At 38.0% G+C, this 26,327-nt stretch overlaps 2 protein-coding genes across 6 annotated transcripts in view; one reads left to right on the top strand and one right to left on the bottom strand.

The window, feature by feature from the left end:
• LOC18431721 (uncharacterized) overlaps nucleotides 1–10,967 on the top strand; it is a 45,903-nt gene extending 34,936 nt beyond the window's left edge. The window contains exons 9-12 of the mRNA XM_006841839.4: nucleotides 5,361–5,557; nucleotides 6,447–6,564; nucleotides 9,846–9,935; nucleotides 10,064–10,967. Of these exons, the coding sequence (XP_006841902.2) occupies nucleotides 5,361–5,557; nucleotides 6,447–6,564; nucleotides 9,846–9,935; nucleotides 10,064–10,848 (1,190 nt within the window). The 3' untranslated portion in view covers nucleotides 10,849–10,967. The remainder of the gene's footprint in view (nucleotides 1–5,360; nucleotides 5,558–6,446; nucleotides 6,565–9,845; nucleotides 9,936–10,063) is intronic.
• A 1,311-nt stretch (nucleotides 10,968–12,278) lies between these two features.
• The window catches only part of LOC18431723 (protein Dr1 homolog), a 34,871-nt gene continuing 20,822 nt past the window's right edge, over nucleotides 12,279–26,327 (bottom strand). For all 5 annotated transcript variants that reach the window (XM_088867712.1, XM_020665701.2, XM_006841841.4 and 2 more), the window contains exons 5-6: nucleotides 12,717–12,785; nucleotides 12,279–12,617 (exon numbers count right to left, since the gene is read on the bottom strand). In XM_088867712.1, the coding sequence (XP_088723838.1) occupies nucleotides 12,459–12,617; nucleotides 12,717–12,785 (228 nt within the window). In that variant the 3' untranslated portion in view covers nucleotides 12,279–12,458. The remainder of the gene's footprint in view (nucleotides 12,618–12,716; nucleotides 12,786–26,327) is intronic.

Genomic DNA, 26,327 nt, shown 5'->3' with positions numbered 1-26,327 from the left:
ACGACGGTTTGTGGGTAGTGTGAAAATTGCTAGGTAAATTCTTATAAATACGCACCATGTATTGGAATGATGGTAACATGTGGATGTAACCTATGGAGTACTTGTGAAATGAAGATATGTGTGAAAAACCTTGTGAGTTTGTGATTATCTCTCCTAGAAAGATTGCGTACTTTTTTTAAAGTAATCAAATACTGTAGAAGCATCCACGTTAGGTACTTAAAAGCACCATAGCCCAGGTTGTCAAAAAGATAGGTATTTGAAAGCACCATAGCCCAAAAAAAAGATAAAGATTGGAGAGAGAGGCACAGGTTGTCAAAAAAAGATAAGCATTGAAGAGCACAGGTTGTTAAAAAACAAGATAAGGAGATCACATGTTGCCAAAGAGAGAGGCATTGGTGTGGAAATTTAGGACCAGCAGGTCAGAGACAAAACTCAAGGAAAGGTGATAGAAAATTAAATCTCTTTATTTAATTTCTTGCATTATTCCATATGGCACAGACTAGTAGTCCAAATATTCTCAACTCTTGATTCCAATTTTCAAAGGTGAATTTTTTGAGCATTGGAAAATTAAAATGAAAACAACGTCTGGGTCTTGATAAAAAAAGAAGTAATTTTACAAAAAAAAAAAAAAAGTCTTTTGCAATGATTAAAAAAAAGGGAAAAAAAGTAAAAGGGAAAAAAGAAAAGTTCTTAAATGAGGTGTTCTTGGAAAAGAAGAAGAGAGATTTTTAAAAAAGGGGGAAAACAAAATTGAAGAGTTCTTGATGTCATGTTTTGCAAAAGTTTTCAAAAATGAGATTTAAATTTTTTTTTTGAAAGGGGGACATGAGTAGTCCGCATGGGAAATCCATGCCTATGTCGGCATAAGAAAAATGAAAAACGATTTTTGGGAAAGAAAAGAAAAACAGGACACTGCATTCGTGGTATGTCTTGCCATGGAAAGGCATGATGGGAAATCTATGCCTAGTGTAGAGCATAGGGAAAATGATTTTTGAAAAAGGAAAATAGGACACTGCAGTCCTAGTTGGTCATGTCATCAAAAGGCATGATGATGCCATGAAAAGGTATGAGGGTGCCTAATGAGAAGGCATAAAAAAGAAATGTGTTTTGAAAAAAACAGAACTGCTGTCCTAGACTGTTATGTCATGGCATAACAAACGGGGGAGAAAAATGTTTAAAAAAGAAATTAAAAGGAAAACTAATTGCTTCAATTTTTTTTTTTTAGAAAAGACATCAAGAACATGGCAAATTTTACTCCAAAAATATTGCATGAATTTTTCCAAAAGAAAAGATTGAAAAACCAAGTTACAAAATTATCACGGGGAACCCGACCATAGTCCTTTGTTTATTTGTGAGATAGAAGTCGAAGGAAGAAAAGAAGCCGAATACAGTGCAACTTATTTTGCCATAACGCAATTGGCAAAAAAGAAAGAGGTTATTGTAATTAAAGATGATGAAGAAGAGTATATGAAGATTGCAAAGGAAGAAGAAATTTATGAAATGAAGAAACATATTGAAAGTCTTGAAACCTTGGTTTCTAAATTGAAGGAGGAAAATGAGGACCTTCGTAATTTCATTGAAAATCATGTACACGAAATTTAAAAGAAAAAGAGAGAATTTTGCATCAAGGGAGAATGTTGAAAATGATGCAAAATTTTTGGAGTTGTGGTCTATGTCTAAGGTAGTTATGAGATATGGGTATCTCTCTCTATGTTAGTGGATAGTTATCTATTGTGGGGAGTTGTCAAATAATCACTCTATGTTAGTGAGTAGTTATCTAGAAGTCATGTCATGCAGGTTTGTGGGTAGTTTGAGTCACGTAGGTTTGTGGGTAGTTTGGAAACTGCTAGGTAAATGCCTATAAATAGGCACCATGTATTGGGATGAAGATACCACAAAAAAAAATGTTGAAATTTTTGGAGAGCTTTGATACCACTGTTGGTGTATTTATTTACTTTAAAAAAAAAGTACGGATTCTTTTTTTGAGAGATAATTACAAACTCATAAGGTTTATGACTGATATCTCATTTCACCAGTGCTGCATTACATCCACAAGTTACAATTATCCCATGACATGGTATCTATTTATATGCATTTACCTAGCAATTTTTAAACTACCCACAAACTTACGTGACTCAAACTACCCACAAACCTACATCACACAACTTCTAGAGAACTACCCACTAACATAGAGTGATTCTTTGATAGCTCCCCACAATAGATCACCACTCACTAACATAGAGAGAGATATCAATAACTCATTACTACCCTAGACATGGACACAACTCCTAAATTTTTGCATCGTTTTCAACACTTCCCCTTCATGCAAAATTTCTTTTTTTTTTTTTAAATTTCATGTACATGTTTCAATGAAATTAGGAAGGTCTTCATTTTCCTCTTTTAATGTAGAAACTAGGGCTCTTCAAGCTTTTCAATATGCTTCTTCATTTCACAAATGTATTCTTCCCTTGCAATCTTCATCTTCTCCTCTTCGTCATCTTTAATTTGACTTTTTTCATTTTTGCCTATTGCGATATGGCAAAATAGGCTGCATTGTGTTCGCAGCTTCTTTTTTGGTATCCATATAGGATCCTGAAAGTTCTTTTCCTATGACTTCTACCTCACAAATAAAAATATGGTTATGGTCGGGTCCCCCCTTGATAATTTTGTAAATTGGTTTTTCAATTTTTTTCTTTTGGCAAAATTCATTCAACTTGCTTTTTGGAGTAGGAATTGCCATATTTCTTGATGTCTTTTCTACAAAAACAAATTGCAGCAATTAGCTTTCTTTTTAACTCCTTTTTTTTGAAACATTTTTCGCCCATTTTCTTTATGCCTACTCATGACATAACACTCTAGGACTGCGGTCCCTTTTTTAAAAAACACAATTTTTATGCCTTCTCATGGCGCCATAATGCCTTTTCATGACATGACAAACTTGGACTGCGTTGTCTTGTTTTTTAAAACACAATTTCTTTTTTATGCCTTCTCATTAAGCACCCTCATGCCTTTCCATGTCATGACAAACTAGGACTACGCTGTTCTATTTTCGTTTTTCATAAATTATTTTTCCTATGCCTACACTAGGCATGGATTTTCGACCGTGCCTTTCCATGGTACAATATACCAGGACTGTGGTGTCCTGTTTTCTTTTCTTTCCGAAAAATAATTTTTCATTTTTTCTATGCCTACATAGGCATGGATTTCCCATGAAGACTACTCATGTCCCCCTTTCAGAATTTTTTTTTTCAAATCTCATTTTTTAAAACTTTTGCAAAACATGACATCAAGAACTCTTCAATTTTGTTTTCCCCCTTTTCTTAAATCTCTCTTCTTCTTTTCCAAGAACACCTCATTTAAGAACTTTTCTTTTTTCCCTCTTTGGTTTTTCTTCCCTTTTTTTTATCACTACAAAAGACTTTTTTTTTTTTTTTGCAAAATCACTTCTTTTTTTATCGAGAACGAAATAATGTTTTCATTTTAATTTTCCAATGCTCATAAAATTCACCTTTGAAAATTGGAATTTATGGTTGAGAAATATTTGAACTGCTTGTAATTGCTAGAAACTTTGGATATCCATAGTGTTTCAAGCCCTGAAATATTCAAGCGCACGATTTGGTAAAATATGGATCTCTTACATTTGTATAAATCATGGGTCAATGTGCCCTATATTCGTATGTATCCTTATGGGAGTTGCAGTATAGGTCAACATGCATGTCAGTTACGCCTATTATGCTTACAGCAGGAAAGCATCTAGATATAGTATGATATTTTACAAATTTGGTTCAGATTGGGTTTCCCAAAATGCATGGATTCTTGGTCAATGTGCCTTGTCACCACATAAAGATTTTTATAATGGGCATGAGGCACATAATAGTTACTACAACTTTCTTTAATAGGCATGAGGCCCATAGTAGTCACTACACAAATTTCCTTGATAGGCCCGAGGCCCATAATAGTCGCTACATGTTTTGTCACGTTATCGAAGATGTGGGGAGCTTAAAGCAGATATTTCCATAGTGGAGGAATCGCCAGTCATAGCCTAATACTGGACGAACTCATGGATGGTTAAAGTTCTATTCTAAACAATTGTAGTGGGATCTTAAATTCTCACAATTGGAGTATCATTTATAAACTTGAAATCATATTCAAACGAGGACACACTCCTAATGTAGTTACAGATAATCGTTTGACTTCCTGCCATACTGGTTTGAACTAGACTTAAACAGCAACTTAGGCAACCGTTCTGGATCCATGATTATGTTCGAACATGGGAATGAACAACCATATTAGTGGCTGATTCAGGATGCTGCTTTTGTATTGTAGAATCTTCATGTTATAATTGAAATTGGGAATACATCATTAAAATGGTTGAAGCAGCTCAAAAAGATGCTCAGGGGGTTAAATCAATCAATTACCAACAAAGTGGTTACTTCAATTAGATCATTTCACTCTAGGGCCCCATCAACTTTTTTATTAGAAAATGCCAAACTGCCCTTGTTATAGCTTTAGAACCCATAACAAACAAGTGCAATTTTGATATTTTGGTATGTGAATCAAATGATAAATCTACCCCTGCTTGTATTGGGTTCTAAACTAGGAACATGGTTTTCAATCAACATATCCTGTTATGACATTGGGACACTGAATAAGTAATGGTAGTTTCATCATTTGGCTCAATTTAAATTAACTGAGCTAAACGATAAAACTATCTCAGCTTGGTCTGGATTCCAAACCAGGGAATATGGTTAATATAGTTTGAATCTTTTGTTTAGTGTTTGAAACCTGGAACAAGCTGCGGCATTTTGGTGATTTGGCTTCCACTTCTGTCATAGCATAGCCAACCCCAATTAGTTGGAAAAAGGCTCGGATGATGATGATGGCTTCCACTTTTGTCATTTGGCTTGATTAACCCAAGATGAGATTATTCCAATGAAAGAAGCATGTTTTGGATTCAGAGCCTAGATCAAATAGGGACAGTTTTATCAATTGGCTTAGACCAGTTTACCTGTGCCAAATTACCAATATACTCTAGCTTGTGATGGGTTCCAAATCCAAACCTAAAACAAGGGCAGTTTGGTCATTTTTTAACAAAATAGTTGTGGACATACTAGAATAAATTGATTTTTAAAGTACACACTTTATGTATAAATTGGTTGATTTAACCGCCTCAATGATTCTTGAAGTGTTTTCACCATTTGAATGATATTTTCCTTTGACAATTTCCATGTTCTTTCAAAGAAAAATGTCTTGGAAGTATGATTTTCTTCCATTGATGACTTATCCTCGCTATAATGTTCCATCTTATGAAATGTATACAGCCATTTTCTGGAGCAAATTTATTCATTATTGTATTGCAGGAATAGAATCCTTCTCAAAGTTAGGGGAGTCTATCTATTTTCAAGTGAATGGGGCATCTCGATCCCTGTATGTCACGCAGTTCATACCAAGTACTCTTACTTGGGATGCTGCAAAACTTATTGTGAAGCTAAAGGTTCTGCCACTGCATTCATGGGATCCCTACCTCCAAATTACATTGGAGTTCTTTTCTCTAGAGGTGATGTCGAGTATTATTTGCTCTTTTATATCATATGTAGTGTTTATTTTCTTCTTTTTTAATTGTGTGACTCCTCTTCCATTATTATGTACATGAAATTTAAGTTGGCATGTATACTTGACCCGTGGAATTCTTGATATTATCCTTGTGCTTTATGCAATTTTCATGTGGAATATGTATAACATTAGCTCTTTAAGATTTGCGAAGTTTGAGTGTTTTTCATGGAAGTTTGGGCCTGACCCTTCCTTGAGGCTATTTTGCTTTTTGTTTGCCATGAGACCTAAACCTTACATGAAAAACGTGAAGCTCATCTTTAAATCATAGCTTGATTTGATGCATTATGTGTTGATAAACATTTTAGATATATCATGTGATACTGTGATGGAATCTAAAATATACCCATAATAGGTACTATTATCACAGTGTTTAAAACTCGAACTTGGTGGTCGACTCAATCACTGCCAAAACCAAGTTGACTCTGCAAGTTGAATAATTTTTTATGAAGAGGCATAAAGACAATGCTGTCTGTTGTGGGTTCAAATCCAGTCTTTCACCAAGTAAAAAACACGTCGCTACCTCTTTGAAGTTGCCATTTAGAAATAACAGAAAACATTTGTATATAAATAAACTCAGGCATTCCCTTTTTTTGTTTTTTTTAACAGAAACTCTGGATGCCTTAGTCTAGTTGACTAAGGATTTTTTCCGAGTTGAAGACAATTTTTAATTCGCTGCTGCATAGTGTTCTTCCATTATGAAAATGACTAACCATCCTTTCTTTTTCTTTCTGATCGGGATTCTCTGTTCATTATCAATTGTGGAACTTTCTTTAGATGTTTTGTTTAAATCATTTTTTCTTTGACACCATTTCCTATGCATTGTGAAATGAAAGGTTGATGGGGCAAGAAGCTTACTGCAATCTACTGTCAACATACGAATGCCATCATGGACATCTGCTTCTAATTCGCGAGGAATGCTGAATGATGAAAATATCTTCTTACCAGAACCAGGTTTGAGCATTATACGGCAGCACTAACTCTTTCCATATGTAGGACTGATGAAAACAAAGCATTTAGACTGTCTCTTGGTTCTTCACATCCTTTACCTTGATTATATTTCTGAACTTTCAGTTTGTTTTTGTCACTTTCTTTTTAATTGAGAAATATTTGTCAAATTGCCTGAAACTGCAAAGGCGTTGATTATTCAAAAAGAAACCACTCTACAACCGAACTATATTTTGGACTGAACAAAGATATATTAAGAGATCTTCTAAAATATTCCGAGATGATTCTTGTATTTTGAAAGTAATGATTCTTTTATTCTCCGTAGGGGAAACGATTATTCTAGAAAATGAAGTAAGAAGCAAGTTTCATGATCATGTAATAAATGTAATAAAGAAATCAATCTATTAATGATCTACTTTTCTCATATTGGATGCACACTTCATTATTCAGTAAGTGGTATTATGTTTCATGACCTGATAAGCAAAGGGGATCTTGGTGAGTTCCTGATAAATTAGGTGATGGTTCTAGGGCTTTCCTTCAAAGGGATACATTATGGACACATGAGATCTTCTTGGAGGAGTTTTTCATTATCTATTTCCAATTCTAGAAGACACTTCGAGCAAAGCGCTCTCCCATTCAAATGACATTCCTGTAGATGGAGGCCATCTCAATTCTTCATCATCCTTTACTATATGCTGAACCGTCTTCCACTGCTTGACTCTTAACATTTCACTCAAGGCAACTTTATCTCTTTCTATCCATGCTACAACTTCAGTTGTCGAACTAGACAAGGCCTTCCTAACTTGAAGATGTAGTATACTTATTTCGTTGTTCAGTCATTTTATAAAGAAAAATATACAAAGAGACTATTTACTTTTAACACGAGGAGGTCAAAGTCACTCACATCCGTCAGATTTCAAATTGGGTGGTTGTGAGTATGTCATCGACACAGACTCAAAGTTCAAAAAAAAAATCTCACTCTGTGTCACACGCCAAGCCATCTAATTTGACATCTAATGGCTAATAGCATTTCTGACCTCCTTCTAATAAAGATAAATGGTCTCCTAGTATACAATCTCATAAATGGGGTTCACTCTAGCTGGCATTGCACAGTACATATGGCATGCCAAATATCATATGCTCCTCATGAATCAAAAAAATGTTTTTTTCTATATATGCTAATCTTAGAGAACGGGGTGCTGTGTAGCCTAGGTATGGATTCTCAAAGCATTTTGATGCAGGGCAAATTGAGGGAAAAATAAAATTAGCAAGAAACAATATTAAACAAGCATAAGTCGAAGAAACCTAGGGTTTTTTCTCCAAACTCCGAGCTAGGGTTCCAAAAGCCTAAGTTTTTCTCTCTTTCAATTTCTAAAAATCATGTGGAATTGACCCTCTCAAGGCCCCACACACCTTATATCATAATTCAATGTTCAAGGATATTACATGTCCATACAATGATAAATTGACCTATAATTCTAATTTAAACTTAAATTTTGTAATGACAAATTTACCCCTGTGAATGGTCCACGCGAATAATACTTGTGAGTAGTTCCCACGGAATAAATAAAAAAACATAAAAACCCTAGAATCCCTAAAAACTAAAAACCCTATAAATAAGCCCTAAAAGAAAACTATAATATGCATCCTTTAAAGTTGAATAAAAATAAAAAATAAAAACAAATTTTCCCTCTCACATTTCAATATCAAGAAATGGCTTTGTAGGTTCCTATTTTGCGATACATATGCACACCATAGTAACAAAAGGTAAAATGGACCGAGAACCAATTTAGAAACTATGATTTTGAAACTCAATGTCCTCAAGCCTATACCCCAAACCCTAAAATCATCATCATCATCGTCAGAGATTTTTCCCAACTAATCGGAGTCAGCTACACAAATCCTGATCGTCATTCTACTCTATTAAGGGCCATACCCTCAATAAGACCATAAGCCCCCGTATAATTTTCAACCATGTCTTTTTGGGTCTACCCATTGCCTTTTTTGAGCGTTCCGCTTGAACTAACTCACACCTCTTAACAGGTGTTGTACTAGGTCTACGCTCTACATGACCAACCCATATATGTCCACTTTCTCTTATCTTATTGCCTATTGGTGCCACACCTAATTTCTTCTTAATGTATTCATTTCGAATTGTATCCCGTCTTGTCTTGTCACTCATCCATGTTGCTCATCTTAGCTATACTCATTTGATGGGTATGTTGTTTCGTGACTACCAAACATTTTACCTCATAAAGCAAAGCTGGTCTCACAACTGTCCTATAGAACTTGCTCTTCAGGTTCATTGGTGTGCGGCGATCACATAAAACTCCGGCTGCATATCTCATTTAGCCCACCCAGCTCTAATTCTATACGTGACATCTTCATCAATCTCTCTATTTTCTTGGATTATCGACCCAATATATCGAAAGTTATCCCTTTTTTGTATTTTCTTGGCCGTTAATCTTAATTATTTCCTCATCTCTACTATTATTAAAGTTGCATTCCCTAGAATAATGTACTTTTATTTTAATTATATCGAAAGTAAACTGGCTTAAATTAGAGAAAAACATAAGAATACTAACTAGGACCGATTTATCTGTATAGAGAAGTGGATGAGAAATTTGCGAAAAACACATGGGAAACTTTAAAGAAGCGCAATAAATAAGTAGGCCAAATGCAGGAAAAAAAATTTAAATTTTAAAAGAAACATGTGAAACATTCTTAAAACTTGAAATATAGTTTGATAGGTGTTCCCTTTTGTAATTTTCAATCATACCAATTTCTGAAGTGTACTTCCTAAGAAATGAGTTCCCAATCTAAGCTTCCTTGAAACAATCACTTCCACGCTCATAAACTAACACGGGCATGAATACACAGGTTATTTGTTTGTATCTCAAATGGTTTTATTTGCAATTAAACCTGATCATATATAGTTTTTGATATTTTGTTCGTAGTGATTTGTATTAACATATGAAGCAGGATCCTCCTGTTCTCTTTATTTTTCTTTTCCTATTACCTTTTTCTCTTTTTTTGGTTCTCTGTAAATTAGAGGGGTTTCCTTGTCACCTCATTGCTAAGACAATGGCAAGGTGGTAGGCCTCTTAGTGATGCGATTGACAAAACCAATGTGCAGTACAGCACATGTTCTTCATTTCTCATTATTTGCATGATATTGACCTGTTTGGCATTCTTCCTCATATAAAAGAACAAGACATTGATCCTTGTATGTGGATTTGAAGCTACAAATAAAAGTTCACCATTTTTCCGATAACTCATGGTTGCAGGGAACTTTCTGAGGATTACAAGAACGTGGGAACCTGGAGATAAGCTGAACATGGTCCTTCCAGTTAGGCTGCAGACGGAACCCATCAAAGGTGTCCTCCTCCAATCCATGGAACTAGACTTTATCAGTAGTCTTTCCATCTTTCGTTTCATGGCAATTGGTTTATCCATTTTATATACTCTTCCATAATTTTGGATCTATGAAATATTTGGTGAACAGATGATCGTCCCGAATATGCATCAGTTATGGGGATTTTGTTTGGCCCCTACGTGCTTGCTGGCATGAGCACTGGTGACTGGGATCTGAGTGTGGATAACTTAGAGCTCTCCAACTGGATTACTCCTGTCCCTGAATATTTCTCCTCACAGTTAATAACGCTTTATCACATGAGAGAGGATAACCCCATGAGTGAGGATTGGGTTTTGGTCCATGATGGCAACATGGTTTACTTGGGACCGGGTCCAAAGGAGGGCACCGATGAAGCTGCTAGGGCCACATTTAGGGTTAGGGTTATAAACCAAACATCAGAAGAGGAGAAGAGACATGACATGGACTTAGTAGGCAGGCTTGTTTCATTAGAAGCCTTTGATCAACCCGATTTATTAGTGGCACATACGGATGAGGACAAAAAAACTGTCTTCATGAAGGGCTCTTCTAGTCCCAATGAATTGAACACTGTTTTCTTAGTGCATCAAGGGCTAGATGGCCGTAATGATACAATCTCTTTTGAGTCTTTGAGTGCTCGTGGTTGCTTTTTATGGGCACCGAGAATTGAGGATCCGGAGGTCAAAATGCATTGCCACAATGCGACTGCATTGGTGGATGGAGCTTCAAGTAGCTTTGTTGCAAGGAAAGGAGTTTCTCAATATGATGCTCTTAGCTTTATTGCTAAGGGAGCCGAAAGGTCCTATCTTCTTTCGCCAATAATGGGTTACAAAGATGAGTCCTACACTGTTTTTTTCAATGTTACTTATTCTGGTTTGGATCAAGTGGCAAATGCATAAACCATGATGAAATGGCGTACACAGATTGTGAAGTGGGCAACTCCAATACAGTATGGTAATGTAATGATCCAATAAATGCATTGATGGTAAATAAGCTCTATTTTTTAACTTGCAGACAATGCCTTTTCTTCCTGTGCTTTACATATGTAGATGTGTTTATGTATATTGCAATTGCATTTTACTGTTAGTGCCCATGTTTTTGATGTTCACACCATAGTTAGCAAGTTTGTTAAGAATTTCGAGTTTTTCAAAATGTCTTAAAAAAATGCCCTTTTTTAATGGAACATATATAAATCTGTGTTTTATTTTTAAATTTTTTTGTTAAAAAAATCGTTCCTCCCAAAATTAAATTAAGAAAATAATTTATATAAGGATGAAGCTCTAAACAATCAAAGTAAGGCACACTTAAAAAATTCACTCGAAGATGTTTCAATATTCAAAAATCCTCAAATCGATCATCTCGACCTCAAGATATAAAACATGGTAAAAAATAGATTTCAAGTCTTGTAAATAATAAGTTTTACAATGATTTTTTTAAACATTTGAAAACACAACTTAGAAAGTATTTTTTTAACCCAATTAATATAAACCATTCATTTTGATGGTGAGATGCTTAGATCTAAACCTTAGAAAGATTTTTTTATTTCCAATTTTTTTTGAATGGCTTTATTATCATTAAATGAACAATGTAATTTTAAGTTTATAAAAGCTAAAATATTGAAATTCACCAAATGAATGGTTTAGATTCGTTTTTAGAGTGGATTCATTTTGACCCTATCTAAAATTCAAACTGAACTTTGTTTTTTTTCGGAATTGATTATTAAGATGTCTTAGTGCGTAAAATTTCAAGTCATACAAATACCACACACATGGTTTTCTAAAAGTGTCGTTGCATTATACTATGATACTACTGTTGATGAAATCAATGCCCATATATATATATATATATATATATGAAAAAGTATGTAATAAAACCATTTAATAAGATCATAATTAATCTTAATTAATCTTGATCATTGCATATAAAATTGGATGGCCGTATTTATTCCATATATATATATATATATATATATATATATATATATATATATATATATATATATCTTGGTGGCATATATATGTTCCTAATTGGGGTTCCCTATTAAGTTTCAATTTGTTTAAACAAATGTGTAATGAAGTACATTTTGGGTTTCCTTAAATCTGAGAAATGTTTTGGGAAAGGACTGGCGACATTGTTCCCCGGCCTATGGAATTCAAAAGTGTAGCAATTTTCATTTTCGTGGAAGAAAATGAGATTGAGCAAGCACCTGAGAAATGGAACATTTGCTCTGAGAGAGAGAGCACGCACGCATGTGAGTGGTAGATAATGAGGGTATGCATAAGATCATTATAGTACCTAATGGAGTATATGGACTGCTATAGGTCGATAATGTACGAATGCACAAGTGATATCTACCATTTGCATTTTTTCAAAAACCTAACTATTTAAGAGGTCACATAAGGAGTAAATAAGACTGCTATTTGATAGTGTAGACGCCCCTCCAAAGCCAAGAATGGAAGTAACACAAATAAAATAAAAATTTCAAGGCAGGCATTCGTGGAATTTAAGATCAGCTCTCCAAACTCCTATCTGAGTCTGATTGCTTTGGAATACTGACTCCATTGTTCATCCTTGCGCGAGCCTCGGCAAACATCCTCTGCTGCTCAGCTAATGCTTCTTCCTCGGTCATTTCGGCACCGCTACTCCATTTCCCAGCTTTAGGGGAGTCCTAATATTTCACAAAGAAAAATGTAATAATAGAAGGCATAAGATATCTATTGACACAAGAAGATTGAGACAAAAAAGAAGTAATAGACCGCATAGGCACCAGTGTTTCAAGCTTATGCTGTTCATATGCTGCATAGACTTCCTCAATGTAATCGCCAAACCCAAGAACCTGACAATATAAATATAGTCAAATCAATACGTATATCAAGGTACATGGCTGAAAGGTATCGATCTAGATAAAGCAAAATATGTGTAGCCCAAAAACTTACCCGTACAATTACCCTAAAAAAAACTTTTCTGTAAATACACCAAGCAAGTCTACTTGCATAAACCACTTGCAATTCAAAAACAATTAATTAAACCCCAAGTACAATCCAAGGATCGTCCCTTATTACCATTAAAACAAACCTTTTATTCATAAAGAAAAATGACTTGCAAAATCAAAATGAATCAAGAACAAAGGAAGCCGTCAAGCCTTTCAACAGAACAAATTGCCTCGGGATCGCCTCGAAAGGACTTTGCTACACCACACTGATCCCTGCTGAATCCCCTTAAGATGGATAGTATTACGTCAAGCCTAAATTCATGAAGAAGAATGAGTAGTAGATCTAGGGTTAGATTGGGCGTCCCACCTATGTCTTATCTTGGGTGGGACATGCCACCTCAGGAGGCCTGGGTAGTGTGTCCCACCCTGCAAGGGTACAGAGCGAAAAAGACAGAGAGAAGGGGGGGAGGAGAGGAGCATGAGAGAGAGAGAGAGAGAGGAGCATGACAGAGAGAGGACAAGCATCAGAGAGAGAGTACCTGGGGCGAGAAATGAGGCGGGTTTGGGTCCACCTGATCTTGACCAGATCCTGGTCGCATATGGGTTTGGTTCACTTCGGATCCTATCGGTACCCAATATATATATATATATATATATATATATATATATTGAGAAAAGGTTAACTTAGCCTATGCAGTATACATTGGTATAAAATTATATAAAAATATCAACTATATAATATAAAACATATAAAATAAAGTTTTTATTTTTTATGTATTGGCCTAGACCCGACCCATCGGGGGTCTATCTTAGAACTCATCACCTGCACTAGGGTTTGCCATTTGTACGAGATTCAATCTAAACCATTAATCTCTAGTGATATGAGGTGTGCAAAGAGACTTTTAAAAGCCTTCAATTCCCTAAAAGATAAAAAATCATCTAAAAGCTTTCCAAATCTTCTAGAACACTTATCCCAGCTTTCCTAACTTTTCCAAATTTCTTTGAAAAATAAATATGAATTTAATTCGATAAAAAATCAGGGAGGAAGAGGATAGAGAGGGGCGTGTGGGCCTAGGAGCCCGAGTAGGCCACACCCCCAAAATGGGCCCTCTCCCACATGTGGACCCTCCTTGGCCACTTGGTCCCATGTGGGTCCTACATAATTTTCAAAGCCCCAAACAAATTTTAAATCCCTCTTAAGTATTTTTAAAAATGTCATAGAATTTTTTAGAATACATTTGTTCTCAATTAAAGAATTTATGATGCGAAATAGAACATGTAATGCACTTTAAATATTCATTTTTGTGTTTAATTAATTTTCTAAGACATAAAACAAACATGATTAAAAGAGAAATGGATCCATCGAGTCAGAAATTGCTAAGGCACTGCACCTATGCCAGTTCCAGTGATCCTAGTCTATCTTCTCAAACCAAGCTAACGGAACCCATGACCCACAGTTTACCCTAACGGGTCGCTTCGCATAGATACAAGTATCATGAATACACGCTGCACAGTGCTAATGTTGAGAATTTTAGCTCTCACAAGCCACTAAACACACACCGGAGACCGACTACCTCCTAGTTAATCCACCCTGAGCATCTTTATTACCTCAACAAGGGATGACCCCTGCAAACCCTCCATGCTTATTCCTTATGCCTAAGGTTACAGGGTTTTAGACTCCTCTCCGGGGTTTAGACCGCCCAACCTGGGTTAGTCAACAGGCATTACAAAACATGCCTCAATAGTTCCATACAAACTACATCTCACTGGAGTACAATATCATAATAGTCATAAGTTTTACATACTCTCAAGACCTTTAAAGGCCACATACCCAAACAATAGCTGTCGACACAAGTAACTTGAAATGGGTGCAAAAGTAACTTTTGTTAAACTTCCAAATGCAGCGCAGCTAATAAATGGGGATTGGACACTGGGATTGAATAAATATGGGATTCCATCTGATTTGCAAGAGATGCCCATGAGTTTCTTCGATGAATGACATCACAAGCACATAATCAACATGTACCGAAATGCACCTTTGCAAGAGGGCGACAAGACACACTCGTACTCTGGTCTTAATCCTGGAGGATGCCAAGACATGCTTATACTCTAGTCTTAATCCTAGAGGATGCCTAGACATGCTTATACTCTGGCCTCAGTCCCATGAGCATGCAAACCAGCCTCAAATATCTCTGTCCCAACCAGAAAAGCGAGCCAATACGGCATGCCCATCCATTTGCTTCATGTGTTTAAGAGACATAATCCACATTTTGATCTCAGAAATTTCTTTATATGGTAACGAGGTTTTGCACACTCCAAAGCCAGATGGCCCATACACCTTTCTTTTGCTAGTGTTGATAACATTACTCAATATGCATCCATCTACTTCACTAAAATTAAACCAGAAACCTGTGTTGCTTATCAAGAAATGATCCAAACTCAATTTGGAAAATGTAGCGAGGTCTAATCAAGTCATAGTTGACTCCAATGAAGATTGGCCAAGTCAATCTAGGTCTAGATGCTTACGCACCAGACTCAATTGAGTCCCAAACCAAAACTGACCTTTATATCAAGTCAACTCGCAGGATTTGAGAGGCTGCACGAGAGGATCTGCGAGAGGCTGTGCGAACACACTCGAGGGAGGATCTGCGAGAGGCTGCACAAGAGGATATGCGAGAGGCTACGCGAGAGGATCTGCGAGAGGCTGCTAGGTGCTGGTGGCTGAGCGAGAGGCTGGCGAGAGAGGCTGAGCAAGAGGCTGCGAAGGCTGACCTTGTGCGAGAGGCTAGCGTGAGAGGCTGAGCGAGAGGCCCCGAAGGCTGACCTTGAGCAAGAGGCTGATCTGCTGCGTGCGAGATCCTCTGCGAGCAAGAGAGCCACCTGTGTGTGCCTCTATGAGAATCCCTTCATTCTGCGCCACCAGCGAGTGACTCCAGATCTGCGGCCTTCAGATCTGCAATGCAGTGTATGATTTGATGGCTTCCCCACCCCCCTCTGGTATGCCTCTTTTGGAGAGAAAACCTCCTGATTTTCAAGCGGTTCTTTCTCGTCTTTGCGAAAGTAGTAATGCTCTTTGTTTTGGTGGTGCTGAGCCCCTTAAGGATAGAACCTTTTCTGCTAGTATTTCTGATGGTGGCCGTCATCTTGGTGTTGGGGACGGATCTACCCATTATCCTATTATTTCTGATCAAAGATTCAACATCAGAGATGGATCTGGGTCTTTAGTCCTAGCTTCGAAGCCAGATCCTTGTGCTACTTATCGTGTGATTTCTGGGTCTGGTTTTGGAGAGATGCCTGTGAAGGATAACAATTCAAAGGAGTATAATGGTGCTGGCCTTCGTGTGGTCGCTGAAGATAGCAATGTGAAAGTAAATGTTATGGGTCACAATCTTTCTACAGAAGATGATGGTGAAGCTGTCCATCTTGGGGAAGGATTGGGTGTTCGTAGTTCTGCCCCTTGCGATGATCCTCTTCAAGATGGCTTTGAAAATCCTCATATGGGTCCTGCCCCAGGATCTATTGCTGTTGTTCTTGATGGGGTCATCAGGAGTCCTATAAGGGAGGCCTCTCCTCTATTGATGGGTGTTTCCAGCAAAGGCAAGGAGGTGGCTGCTACTCCTTGGAAAAAAATTTGGGTAGTAAGAATGACCTAGGATCTTCCTCGGGTCTTCATGGTGAAGGTGTCGTACGGGAGGAATTTCCATCTCTAGTTCCAAAGAACAAGAATGATAATTTAGCTAACAGCTGTTGGGGCTCGGGTAGGTCTTCAGACCTGTTACTTGGTGCCAAAGGTGTCCAAAATGGAGTGTTTTACTTTGAAGAGATGGATACTTCCCCTACTGAAATTATTAATGGTAAAAAATTTGTCAAAATTGACAAGAAGGTGATGGACTCATGTCGGAGCCAGTGGGAAAACTGTCTATTGGGATACTTCTTGGGCCGCCGACCTGATTAGAACTACATGAAAGAGATGTTGAAGAAGATGTGGAGGCTTGAGCAGGATGTTGAAGTATTCTCCGCTGATGGGGGCTTCTTGATTTTTCGTTTCCATTCTAGTAAGGAAATGGAGGTTGCTCGCTCTAGGGCACCTTGGTTTATCAACAAAAAATGTTTGGTGCTTCAAAAATGGGATCCTTCAATACAACCCTCTAGGCACTCGCCATACTGTGCCGGTTTGGATCAAATTGCCAAGGTTACCATTGGTTTATTGGGAATCAAAAATTCTTTTCTATATTGCCTCCAGTGTTGGAAAACCCATCTTCACGGACAAACCGACAAAACTTAGATCAAAGGCTGAGCCAAGGGTGTGTGTTGCATTGGATCTAGATACCATTTGTTCGACTGAAGTTTGGTTGGAGGTTTTGGGAAGGAGTATAGGCAGAGATAGTCTATGAGTTCATACCCTCGATTTGTTCCACGTGTCGGAGGCGAGCCACAAGCCCGAATTATATCGAGCAGGCTTACGTGCAAAGGCTTCCAGCAAGGCAAGTGCAACAATTGTTCCCAATGGTGATACTTCTGTTAAATTACCCTCAAGGGAAGAAGGTTGGAACGTAGTCAAAGGGAGACAGCAGTTAGTTTACAAACGGAAGGGGACGGAAAGCACTGTGGCTGCTTCAACCCTTCCCTTTTTGTCAGAGAAGAATAATGTTGTTGTCTCTCTTGCTAACAACAGAGTGGATCCGAAGGATATCATTTCTAATGCTTTTGCAATTCTAGCCAATGTCCATGAGGATAACGAGGGGTCTCTTATTGAGCAGGCGGTTAGCTCTTCTGAGCAAAATTCAGTTGACATTTGCATTCCGTTGGGCGATTCGGATACGCAATAGGAGTATAAGATGACAACTATGACTCATGTTGTTAATACTGGTGGTGTGTCAGAAGAGGTCGCGACTCTATCGCCAGTGATTGGAATGGCACCTGTTGAGGATGGTGACTCCTCGCTATTGTCTCTGGACCAACAGGCCTCTAAGAAGATATGTGAGCACAGTCCCAAGCAGGTTAACGTCACTGCCGTCGTCGCGACTGATGGGAGGAGTATGATGTAGACGGCCTGTTGGATCACTTATTAAGGATCCGAAAACCCTTGCTAATGTGATTGGGCCACAAGGGGGCACACGGGAGGAAGGCATGGGGAATATTGTTGGTGGTCATAACCCCAAGTTCATAGCCCATAAGGTGGATGTTTCTAGTAAACGAGTGTAGGATCATGTGAATAGTAAGAAGCTTCCTCAAGCTCGAACTAGGTCGCCATTAAAAGCTTCTTTGGCAGCTTCTGGTGACAAGAGGGGCCATTCTTCACCAGGTACAGGTAATACAAAAGGACTTACTCTAGTTTCTATTGGTGACAAGATGGGGTTACCCCACAAGGCTCAACGTGCTCATATAGCTCCTGAAAGTAAGGGTCCACTTACCAAACGTCCAAACCTTTGATTTTATTTATGTCTATTGCTGCTAGGAATGTTAAGGGCCTTCAAGGCCGGGGCAGAATATCAAATATTGGGGTTTTAAAAGGTCAACATAATCTTGGTCTTATTTTCTTATTGGAAACTAAACTTCTAGTGGAGCTGAGCCATAATTGCTCTAAAAAGTTGGGTTTCTATAATAACTATATTGCTAATGAGATTGAGGGGAGATTCAAAATTTTAGTCCATTGGAACCCTCTAATGTACTCAATCAATCTGATTGATGTAAATGATTAAATTATTACTGTGGAGGCGACCCGTATTTGTAATGGTAATATTTCTGTGATTTCAAGAGTGTATGCCTCTAATTATGTATCCCAAAGGGCCTTGCTATGGGACCATATGAGGACCTTAGGAGCAACTATTGCTCTTCCCTGGCTGGTACTGGCGGATTTTAATACGCTATTGGATCCCTCGGAATCAGTGGGGGGGGGGGGGGGGGGGGAGCAGTTCTCTACCATCAGACTCAGGCAATTTGGCGCAAATAATGATGGATTGTGCTCTTGCTGATCTTGGTTTAGTCAGAGGATGGTTCTCCTGGTCTAATAACCAGTTTACCTACTACTGATTGGATTTTGGCCTTCCCTGACTCCAAAAGTCCAATTACTCCCTAAAGGTACCTCATATCACTGTCCCTTACTCGTCTCTACTTCTGATCTGGGTCCAGTTGGGCCCAAACCTTTTAAGTATTTTTCTATGTGGGAGTAGCATCAAGGTTTTCTGGATGTTATCTGTAATTTGTGGCGAGGCCAAATGGGGGGTACACCCATGTACCGTTTTGTGGCTAAACTTAAGAGGCTCAAGGTTGACTTACGGCTATGGAATAAGGAGGTGTTTGGCTTTATTGGGGAATCCATTGCTATACTTCGACGCCAACTATCATCTTTGCATGATAGTCTACACATGGATCCTTCTAATGAGACTCTCTTGTCTCAGGAAAAGGAGTATACTCAGAAATTGCAAACTCTTCCGGCCAATGAAGAAAGATTCTGGAGGCAAAAAACAAGACAAAATTGGTTAAAAGAGGGGGACTCCAATACCAAATATTTTCACTTATCGACCGTGGTCAAAAGGAGGTCTGATAGAATTATCTCTTTGAAAGATCTGAATGGGAATCTCTTGTCTATTGAGGATGATATTGAAAATCACATGATTGGCTATTTCAAAGACTTACTGGCTCAGGAAAGCAATGTTGAAGTTCACATGGTTGATCAGGCCTTGCCGCCTTTCTATCTCAATTCTTCTCAAAAGGACAAATTAATGGACGCAGTATCTATGTGAGAAATTAAAGCATGTATTTGGGATATGAAAAATGAAAGTGCTCCAGGACCAGATGGTTTTTCAGTGGAATTCTACAAGTTTGGATGGGAAGTCATTAAAAAGGATCTTTTTCTGGCCCTTAAAGATTTTTTCACTAAGGGTAAGCTGCTTAAGCAAATCAATTCCACCTTTATTTGTCTAATTCCTAAAGTAGATGCTCCTAGGGTGATGAAAGATTTTCGACCTATAGGGTTGTGTAATGTCTCATACAAAATCATCAGCAAAATAATCTCTAATCGCCTATGAGTTGTTCTTGCTGATTTTATTGACCCTAGGCAGGTTGCTTTTTTGAAAGGTAGGCTTATCACTGATAATATTCTCATGGCAAACGAACTTATGTCTCTTTGCCATAAGAACTCAGATCATCCTAAAATGTTTCTGCATATCGATTTGAGCAGTGCCTATGACAATTTCCTGGGATTTTATAGTGGGTAGGATGCATGGTTTGGGTTTTCCTGAGCTATTTATTTCCTGGGTTCACTTATGTATTTCCACTACTTCTTTCTCTGTTATGAGGAATGGCTCGCCCAAAGGTTTCTTTAAAGGTAAGTGAGGTTTGGGCAAGGGGATCCTCTATCTCCTTATCGTTTTTTGCTGGTCATGGACCTTTTTAGCCGTCAGCTTGATTGTGCTTTTTTGCAAGGCATGGTTCACAGGGCGTTCCCTTCAAGGTGTGACTATGGGTCTCGCATCTCTTTTATGCTGATGATGTGCTTATTTTCTGTGAGGCTTCCACCTCTACTGCCATAGCTATGCGTGTACTTATTCAAAAGTTTGAGAGGAGTACTAGTCAGATTTTGAACTCTTTTAAAAACAAGGTCTTTTTCTTTGAGGCATCACAAGGAGGACGAGGGAGAATTATGTGGGAGTTAAAGTTTGTTAAAGGGTTTCTTTCGGTCTGCTATTTGGGCCTACCGTTATTTCGTGGACATCTGAAGCACAGTTATTGCCATAATTTGGTGGGTAAGGTGTTTGGTAAGATCAGGTCTTGGCAGCCTTTATGCCTCTCATATGCCAGTTGTCATCAGCTGCTTCAGTTTGTTTTAGGGGCTTCATCGGTTTTCTAGCTATTATCCTTCATTCTTCCGAAGAAAACATGTAATATAATAGAGAGACAGCAGAGAAACTTCTTATGGGCCGGTGAAGCAGAAAAAAAGATGTTCATCTGATAAAATGGAAAACAGTGTGCCTCCCTATGGCTGAAGGAGATCTTGAGGTAAGGGATATGGCGGATTTCAATATTGCAGGTATGATGAAGTTAGCATGGAGGATTTTGGAATATCCATCTGTGTTGTTGGCACGATTCTTCAAACATCGATATTTTAGAAATTCTTCTATTTGGGAGGCTAAAGGCAAAAGAGGATGTTCTCATGCATGGAAGGGGATTTTACTTGGCTTATGTCATTTGAAAGGCAATGTGCTATGGAATATCGATAATGGTTAGTTGGTGGTTTTCTGGATGGACCCATGGTTAGCAGGTCAGCTCTTATCCACGAAGATAACATTAAGGAATCTTTGGGAGCTGCAGTAGGAATGAGGGTTTCAGATTTTATCAAAGGAGCTCCTCAAGCTTGGGTTCTGCCGAATCCCACATCTGATTCTTTGAGGAATATATGGAGAGAGGTTGAGAATTATACTCTCCCTCTACAGCCCAAGAAGGACTCACTGGTCTGGATTCATTCTGCTGATGGATCTTTATCTATTAAAAAGGCATGGGATTTTATTAGGTATCAAGGTTCTTCACAGCCTATTTGCCGTGCACTTTGGTCCTCCAAATGCCACCCAAGGGCAAAGTGGTTTCATGGCTGGCCTTGCATAACCGATTACCCACTTCATTCTTACTACAGCAGCGAGGCATGCAATTGGACTTTTTATGTTCCTTTTGTAGTAACCATGATGACAATCTTTTTCATCTGTTATTTCAATGTGCCTTTGCACAGGATGTATGGAGATCACTCGCTCGGAGATGTAGAAAAAGGTTTGTCCTTGGCACCTCTGCCCCTTATCTACTCAGGTGGTGGTTACTCTTCAGATTTAAATCACATGGACTTCGTAATATTTGGTCTTCCATCTTTTTTACTGCTATTTGGTTTCTATGGGAAGAGCGCAACAGAAGAGTTTTTGAGTTAAGACCCACCAGGAGAGATCTTATTGTTAAAAGGATTACCATGCATGTTAATAAATGGTCTTTTCATTATCAGAAAAGGCAATCATTGGTAACCTTCAGATAACTTGACGCAACAGAGAGTTGCGACCTTTACCTCGGTAGCGTAGTCTTTTCTTGAGACTCACAATTACAAACTGAATATTGATGGTGCTTCCTTGAGAAATCCAGGCTTAGCAGGTGGTGGTGGAGTCATCAGGAACAGTGCGGGTGGTTTTATTGCTGCTTTTGCAAAGCAATTTGGTCTTGCTTCCAATAACCATGCAAAATTTTTGGCATTTGAGGAAGGAGTTCAATTGGTTATTCAAAGTAATTGCTTTCCAATTCAAACTGAAAGTGACTCGGCTTTGCTTGTGAATGTCATTCAAAATCGATGCAATGCTCCATGGAGGCTAAAGACGATTGTTGACAATTGTTATACCAGAATGTCTTCTCATCAATGGTCCATCACACATGTCTTTCGTGAGGCTAACATGGCTGCTGATGCCCTTGCTAAGAGGGTAGCTGCTGGCCCCGGTACTACTGTGTAGCGCCATTGACCACCAGATTTTCTTTCTTCTCTTTTATTACATGATATGACGCAAGTGCCCTTTCATAGGGTTGTGCCTTAATTGTTTTCCTCTGGTTTTTTATTAATGAAAAACGGGTTGGGGGGCTTCTCCCCCACTGACTTACCCAAAAAAAAAAGCTTACAGGATTCTCTAGTCAGTTCGTCGAGTTTTTTAACATTGTTATAGTGGAGCAGTCAATAGAGCCATAATGACCAGGCTGAAAGGCCTTATCACATTTGTTTGGAGGGAGGACATGTTGAGGATGTCAAGGAAAATATATCTAAGAAGGCACAACCCCCAAGGCTTGGAGTATTATTAGGGCATATGAGTTGCAGAACACCATACCAATTTTTTGTCATTGTTAATGGGGCGGTGCTACAAGTTTTGGATCAATAATAGGTAATGATGTCTCTCTTGAGGTCTTATTCCTTGAAGACATGAGGCTATCAAGAAGTAAATAGTAGGAGGTTGGCAAACATTTCATTGAAGAAGAGGGAAAATTTCTTGAAACCTTATTTATGGACTCATTTGGGAGATGAAATGATGAATCATGGATATGTTGAACTCCTTGCCATTATTAGGCTGGGTGCTGATGTAGGGTTGACAAGTTAGTGGGGTGTATTGAATGCTTCGATCTATTCAAGGAACTCCATGCATAAGATCCTGAGAAGGGGAAATATTTCCTTTAAAGGGGGAATAGGAAGCCCCTCAGATAGTTGGCTTCTAGCTAGCCAACAAGGCAACAACCGTAAAACCCTATCATTGAATTGACATAAGAGATTGTGGCTTATGCCAATAGATTTGTCTCTGTAGGAGGGGGAAGAAACAATGGAGCATCTATTACTACATGGCCCTGAGACTTGATTGATTTGGGAAAGCATTCTTGATATGTTCATCCTCACAGAATATATCTCATAAATAATGTGAAAATAATGCCGCCATTCCCAAGATCCAGAGTGACCTAAAATTTTTGACATGGCCTTGTATACCAAGAGTATACAGATAATCAAGGAAGAGAAAAGAAAACATGCATTATAATATGGAAACCAGCTCGTGATACAAAGAGTGGACAGGCTATGCATTCGATCAAAAACAAGAAGCAATCACTTCCGATGTAGTTTTGTATTCCATTGGTGAGCTATTGAATCTCAGAGTATAGAAAATTTTCATCCTCAATGGCCTTTGCTTGAACAAGCACAGCAGATCAGAGCGACTAAAAAAATAACATTCTTAGGTAATTCAAAGACCAGTCATAGATAACAAACAATTTGTGGATGGAGGTGTTTCAGTCATAAGTTTAGGCTTCAAGAAATTGTTAGGTAATTCTTAGGTAATCAAAGAACAGTTTTTGAAGGTCAATTTTGGTGCATAACCTAAACGAAAATACAGCCTACGGGGTTTTGGCGATGCCATTCATGATATAATCAGCATTCACCAAGCACTCCTAAATTTCTAATGAGTCACATGGCGACACTCGTACATGTGTTGACATGTACATAGGCTTCACATGTTGATTGAGTGTGTGCCAGGCGATTTTTGTGCTCTTCGGTATGTATTGATACTTCATATAAAAGCAATGTTTAAAAAAAAATGAATCGTGACCCGGATCTCCAATCGCAAAAAACCAGTCCAGATCGTCAGATCGGCAATCCAGACTAGTGGACCAGCCGGACTGGCCTGACCTGCCCTAAAAAAAATTTCAAACAAAGTATTAAAAATCTTTATAACTATTATTTTTTTGAGTTTCCGAAAAAAAATGAAGTGCATCATGGACTTTCAATATTTTGCAAAAATATGTGATTATTGAGACAACGTTCCTTGTCTAAGTGTCTATTGATATTAATTTTGATACTAATTTTTTATACTTAACAGTACTTTTACATAATTTCTTATACTCATTTTGTGATTTTTAGCGAATAAATGAGGACGAAAGTGGTTTTTGATACTAATTGTCAGTTCTATGATTTTCCTCTCGCACACATTGGACCTCTCTCTCGCACATACACACACAAAAAGCACATTGGACATCTCTCTCACTCTCTCTCTTACATATACACATACAAATATACAAACATATACGACCTGTCTCTGTCTCTCACACATACAAGGACATTGGGCATCTCTCTCTCTCTCTCTCTCTCTCTCTCTCTCTCTCTCTCTCTCCCTCTCACACACACACACACACACACACACAAACACATTGGAAATCTCTCTCTCACATATTGGACCACTCCTATCTCATAGCTTCTATTTTGTGAGGGTTGTAGCTTCCAAAGGGTGTTTAAAGGTTTACCCGTGCTTATAAAACTTGCAAAATTTTGATACAATTTAAAGTTCAAGACAATAAATAAACAAGACAATAAATAAAGGTCTCCCATTTCTATGAGAAAAGGTTCTTCCTAACCTATGCGAAAGCCAAATGGTAAGTAGTTACATGGGTAGAAAAGTCGGAAAAAGAGGACAGAAATTTGAGAGCAAACTAAGGAAACCTAAGATCAAATTGGCTATGTAGGGAAGATAACAAGAATGAGGGGGATAAGAGACGAGAGAAAACGGGATTGGATGCAACATGCCAATGAAGAGAGCATGAGGAGAGAGAATGTGTGATGTCAATACAGGTGTGGAGAGAAAAAGAAGCCAAAGAGCGTCTACAGAACTAAGAGCACATAACTTTATCTATCCCACATCATGGTTTATCTATCCTCATTTATAGGGGCCTGCACCTATAAATGAGATCATGGGGGTACTTGTTTGTGGGTTTGGGTAACCCAAGCAAACGTGGCTGAATTAAAAAAAGCATAAAATATTAAACCAACAAAAATTCTAAGAAATAGAAAATACCAAATATTAAATAAACAAAATTTGTAATAAGTAAAAACTAAAAAAATGTGGGAACCCGGTTGTCTAGCCAAGTTCCCTGATAGAACTGGCTGGTTCTATCAGAGAACCGGCTGGGCTATGTCAGGAACTGGCCAATTCCAGATATATGGTGGGAAACAAACCAGTCCCACCAATTCCTAATCCGGATTGGACGATTCTTATCCAAATCAGAGTTTTTTCAAACCTTGTATAGAAGTGTTGTCCTAGTTTTTCAATAGAACTCCCAAGGTCAACATGGTAGACTTGATGTTATCATCTTAATTTGACTAGGAGTTAGGACTAATCTCTTGAGGGGCATTTTTATTTTTATTTTTATTTTGGAACCCATGACAAGTTGAAAGGGAGTGCAAAGGTCTACCACCACGAGGAAAGCTCTTATGTGATAAAGGAATGTAGATAATCAATTATTTTCTACAAAAGTAGTTATTTAATTAAAAAAAATAAACCCCCTTGAGACTCATCCTTGGTTTTCTTCACAAAGGTAGTAATGAGGTCCAGGCAACTGCCGTAGAAACAGTTTGAGTGAACAAATGTCACAATATTTTTATGTAGGATTGTTTTTAATTATAAAAATTTCTGTATGGACATGTCTTGCTATATTAGATATTTCAAATCAAGTACTAGACACACTCCTAGTACGGTGAGAGACCACCATGAGTGTCGCTGACTATGCAACGCAGGATATAACTAGATTGTATTAATCATGTTATTGAACTTTCAGATTCAAAACATCATGTTATTAAACTTCATGTCAAAAAAGTTGAAATTATTTAATACTATACAAGACTGATTGGGATGAAAGTTCCATCTTGAGCTTAGGCCCAAACCCACTGGTGAGCGTGTGGTGGAAGAGCCTCTAAAACAATTATAAAACTTATAATAAGACTCAATCCAGTCAAGAAGCATTGTTCATCACTATTGAAGTACTGATGATTGATGTAGGCGAGGTGCCAAGGTTTGCTTGTTCTTTAATTTATGAAATCTAGGCATTATTTCACAAGGGATCTATCAGCTGCTGCAAGAGGATGTCATTTACTATTTTATAAATAAATGTGACATTAAACAA

Source organism: Amborella trichopoda, chromosome 5 (assembly GCF_054954075.1).
Source record: "Amborella trichopoda isolate Santa Cruz 75 chromosome 5, AtrichopodaSantaCruz75HAP2 v2.0, whole genome shotgun sequence".
NCBI lineage: Eukaryota > Viridiplantae > Streptophyta > Magnoliopsida > Amborellales > Amborellaceae > Amborella > Amborella trichopoda.
This window is presented reverse-complemented; position numbering and strand designations above follow the sequence as displayed.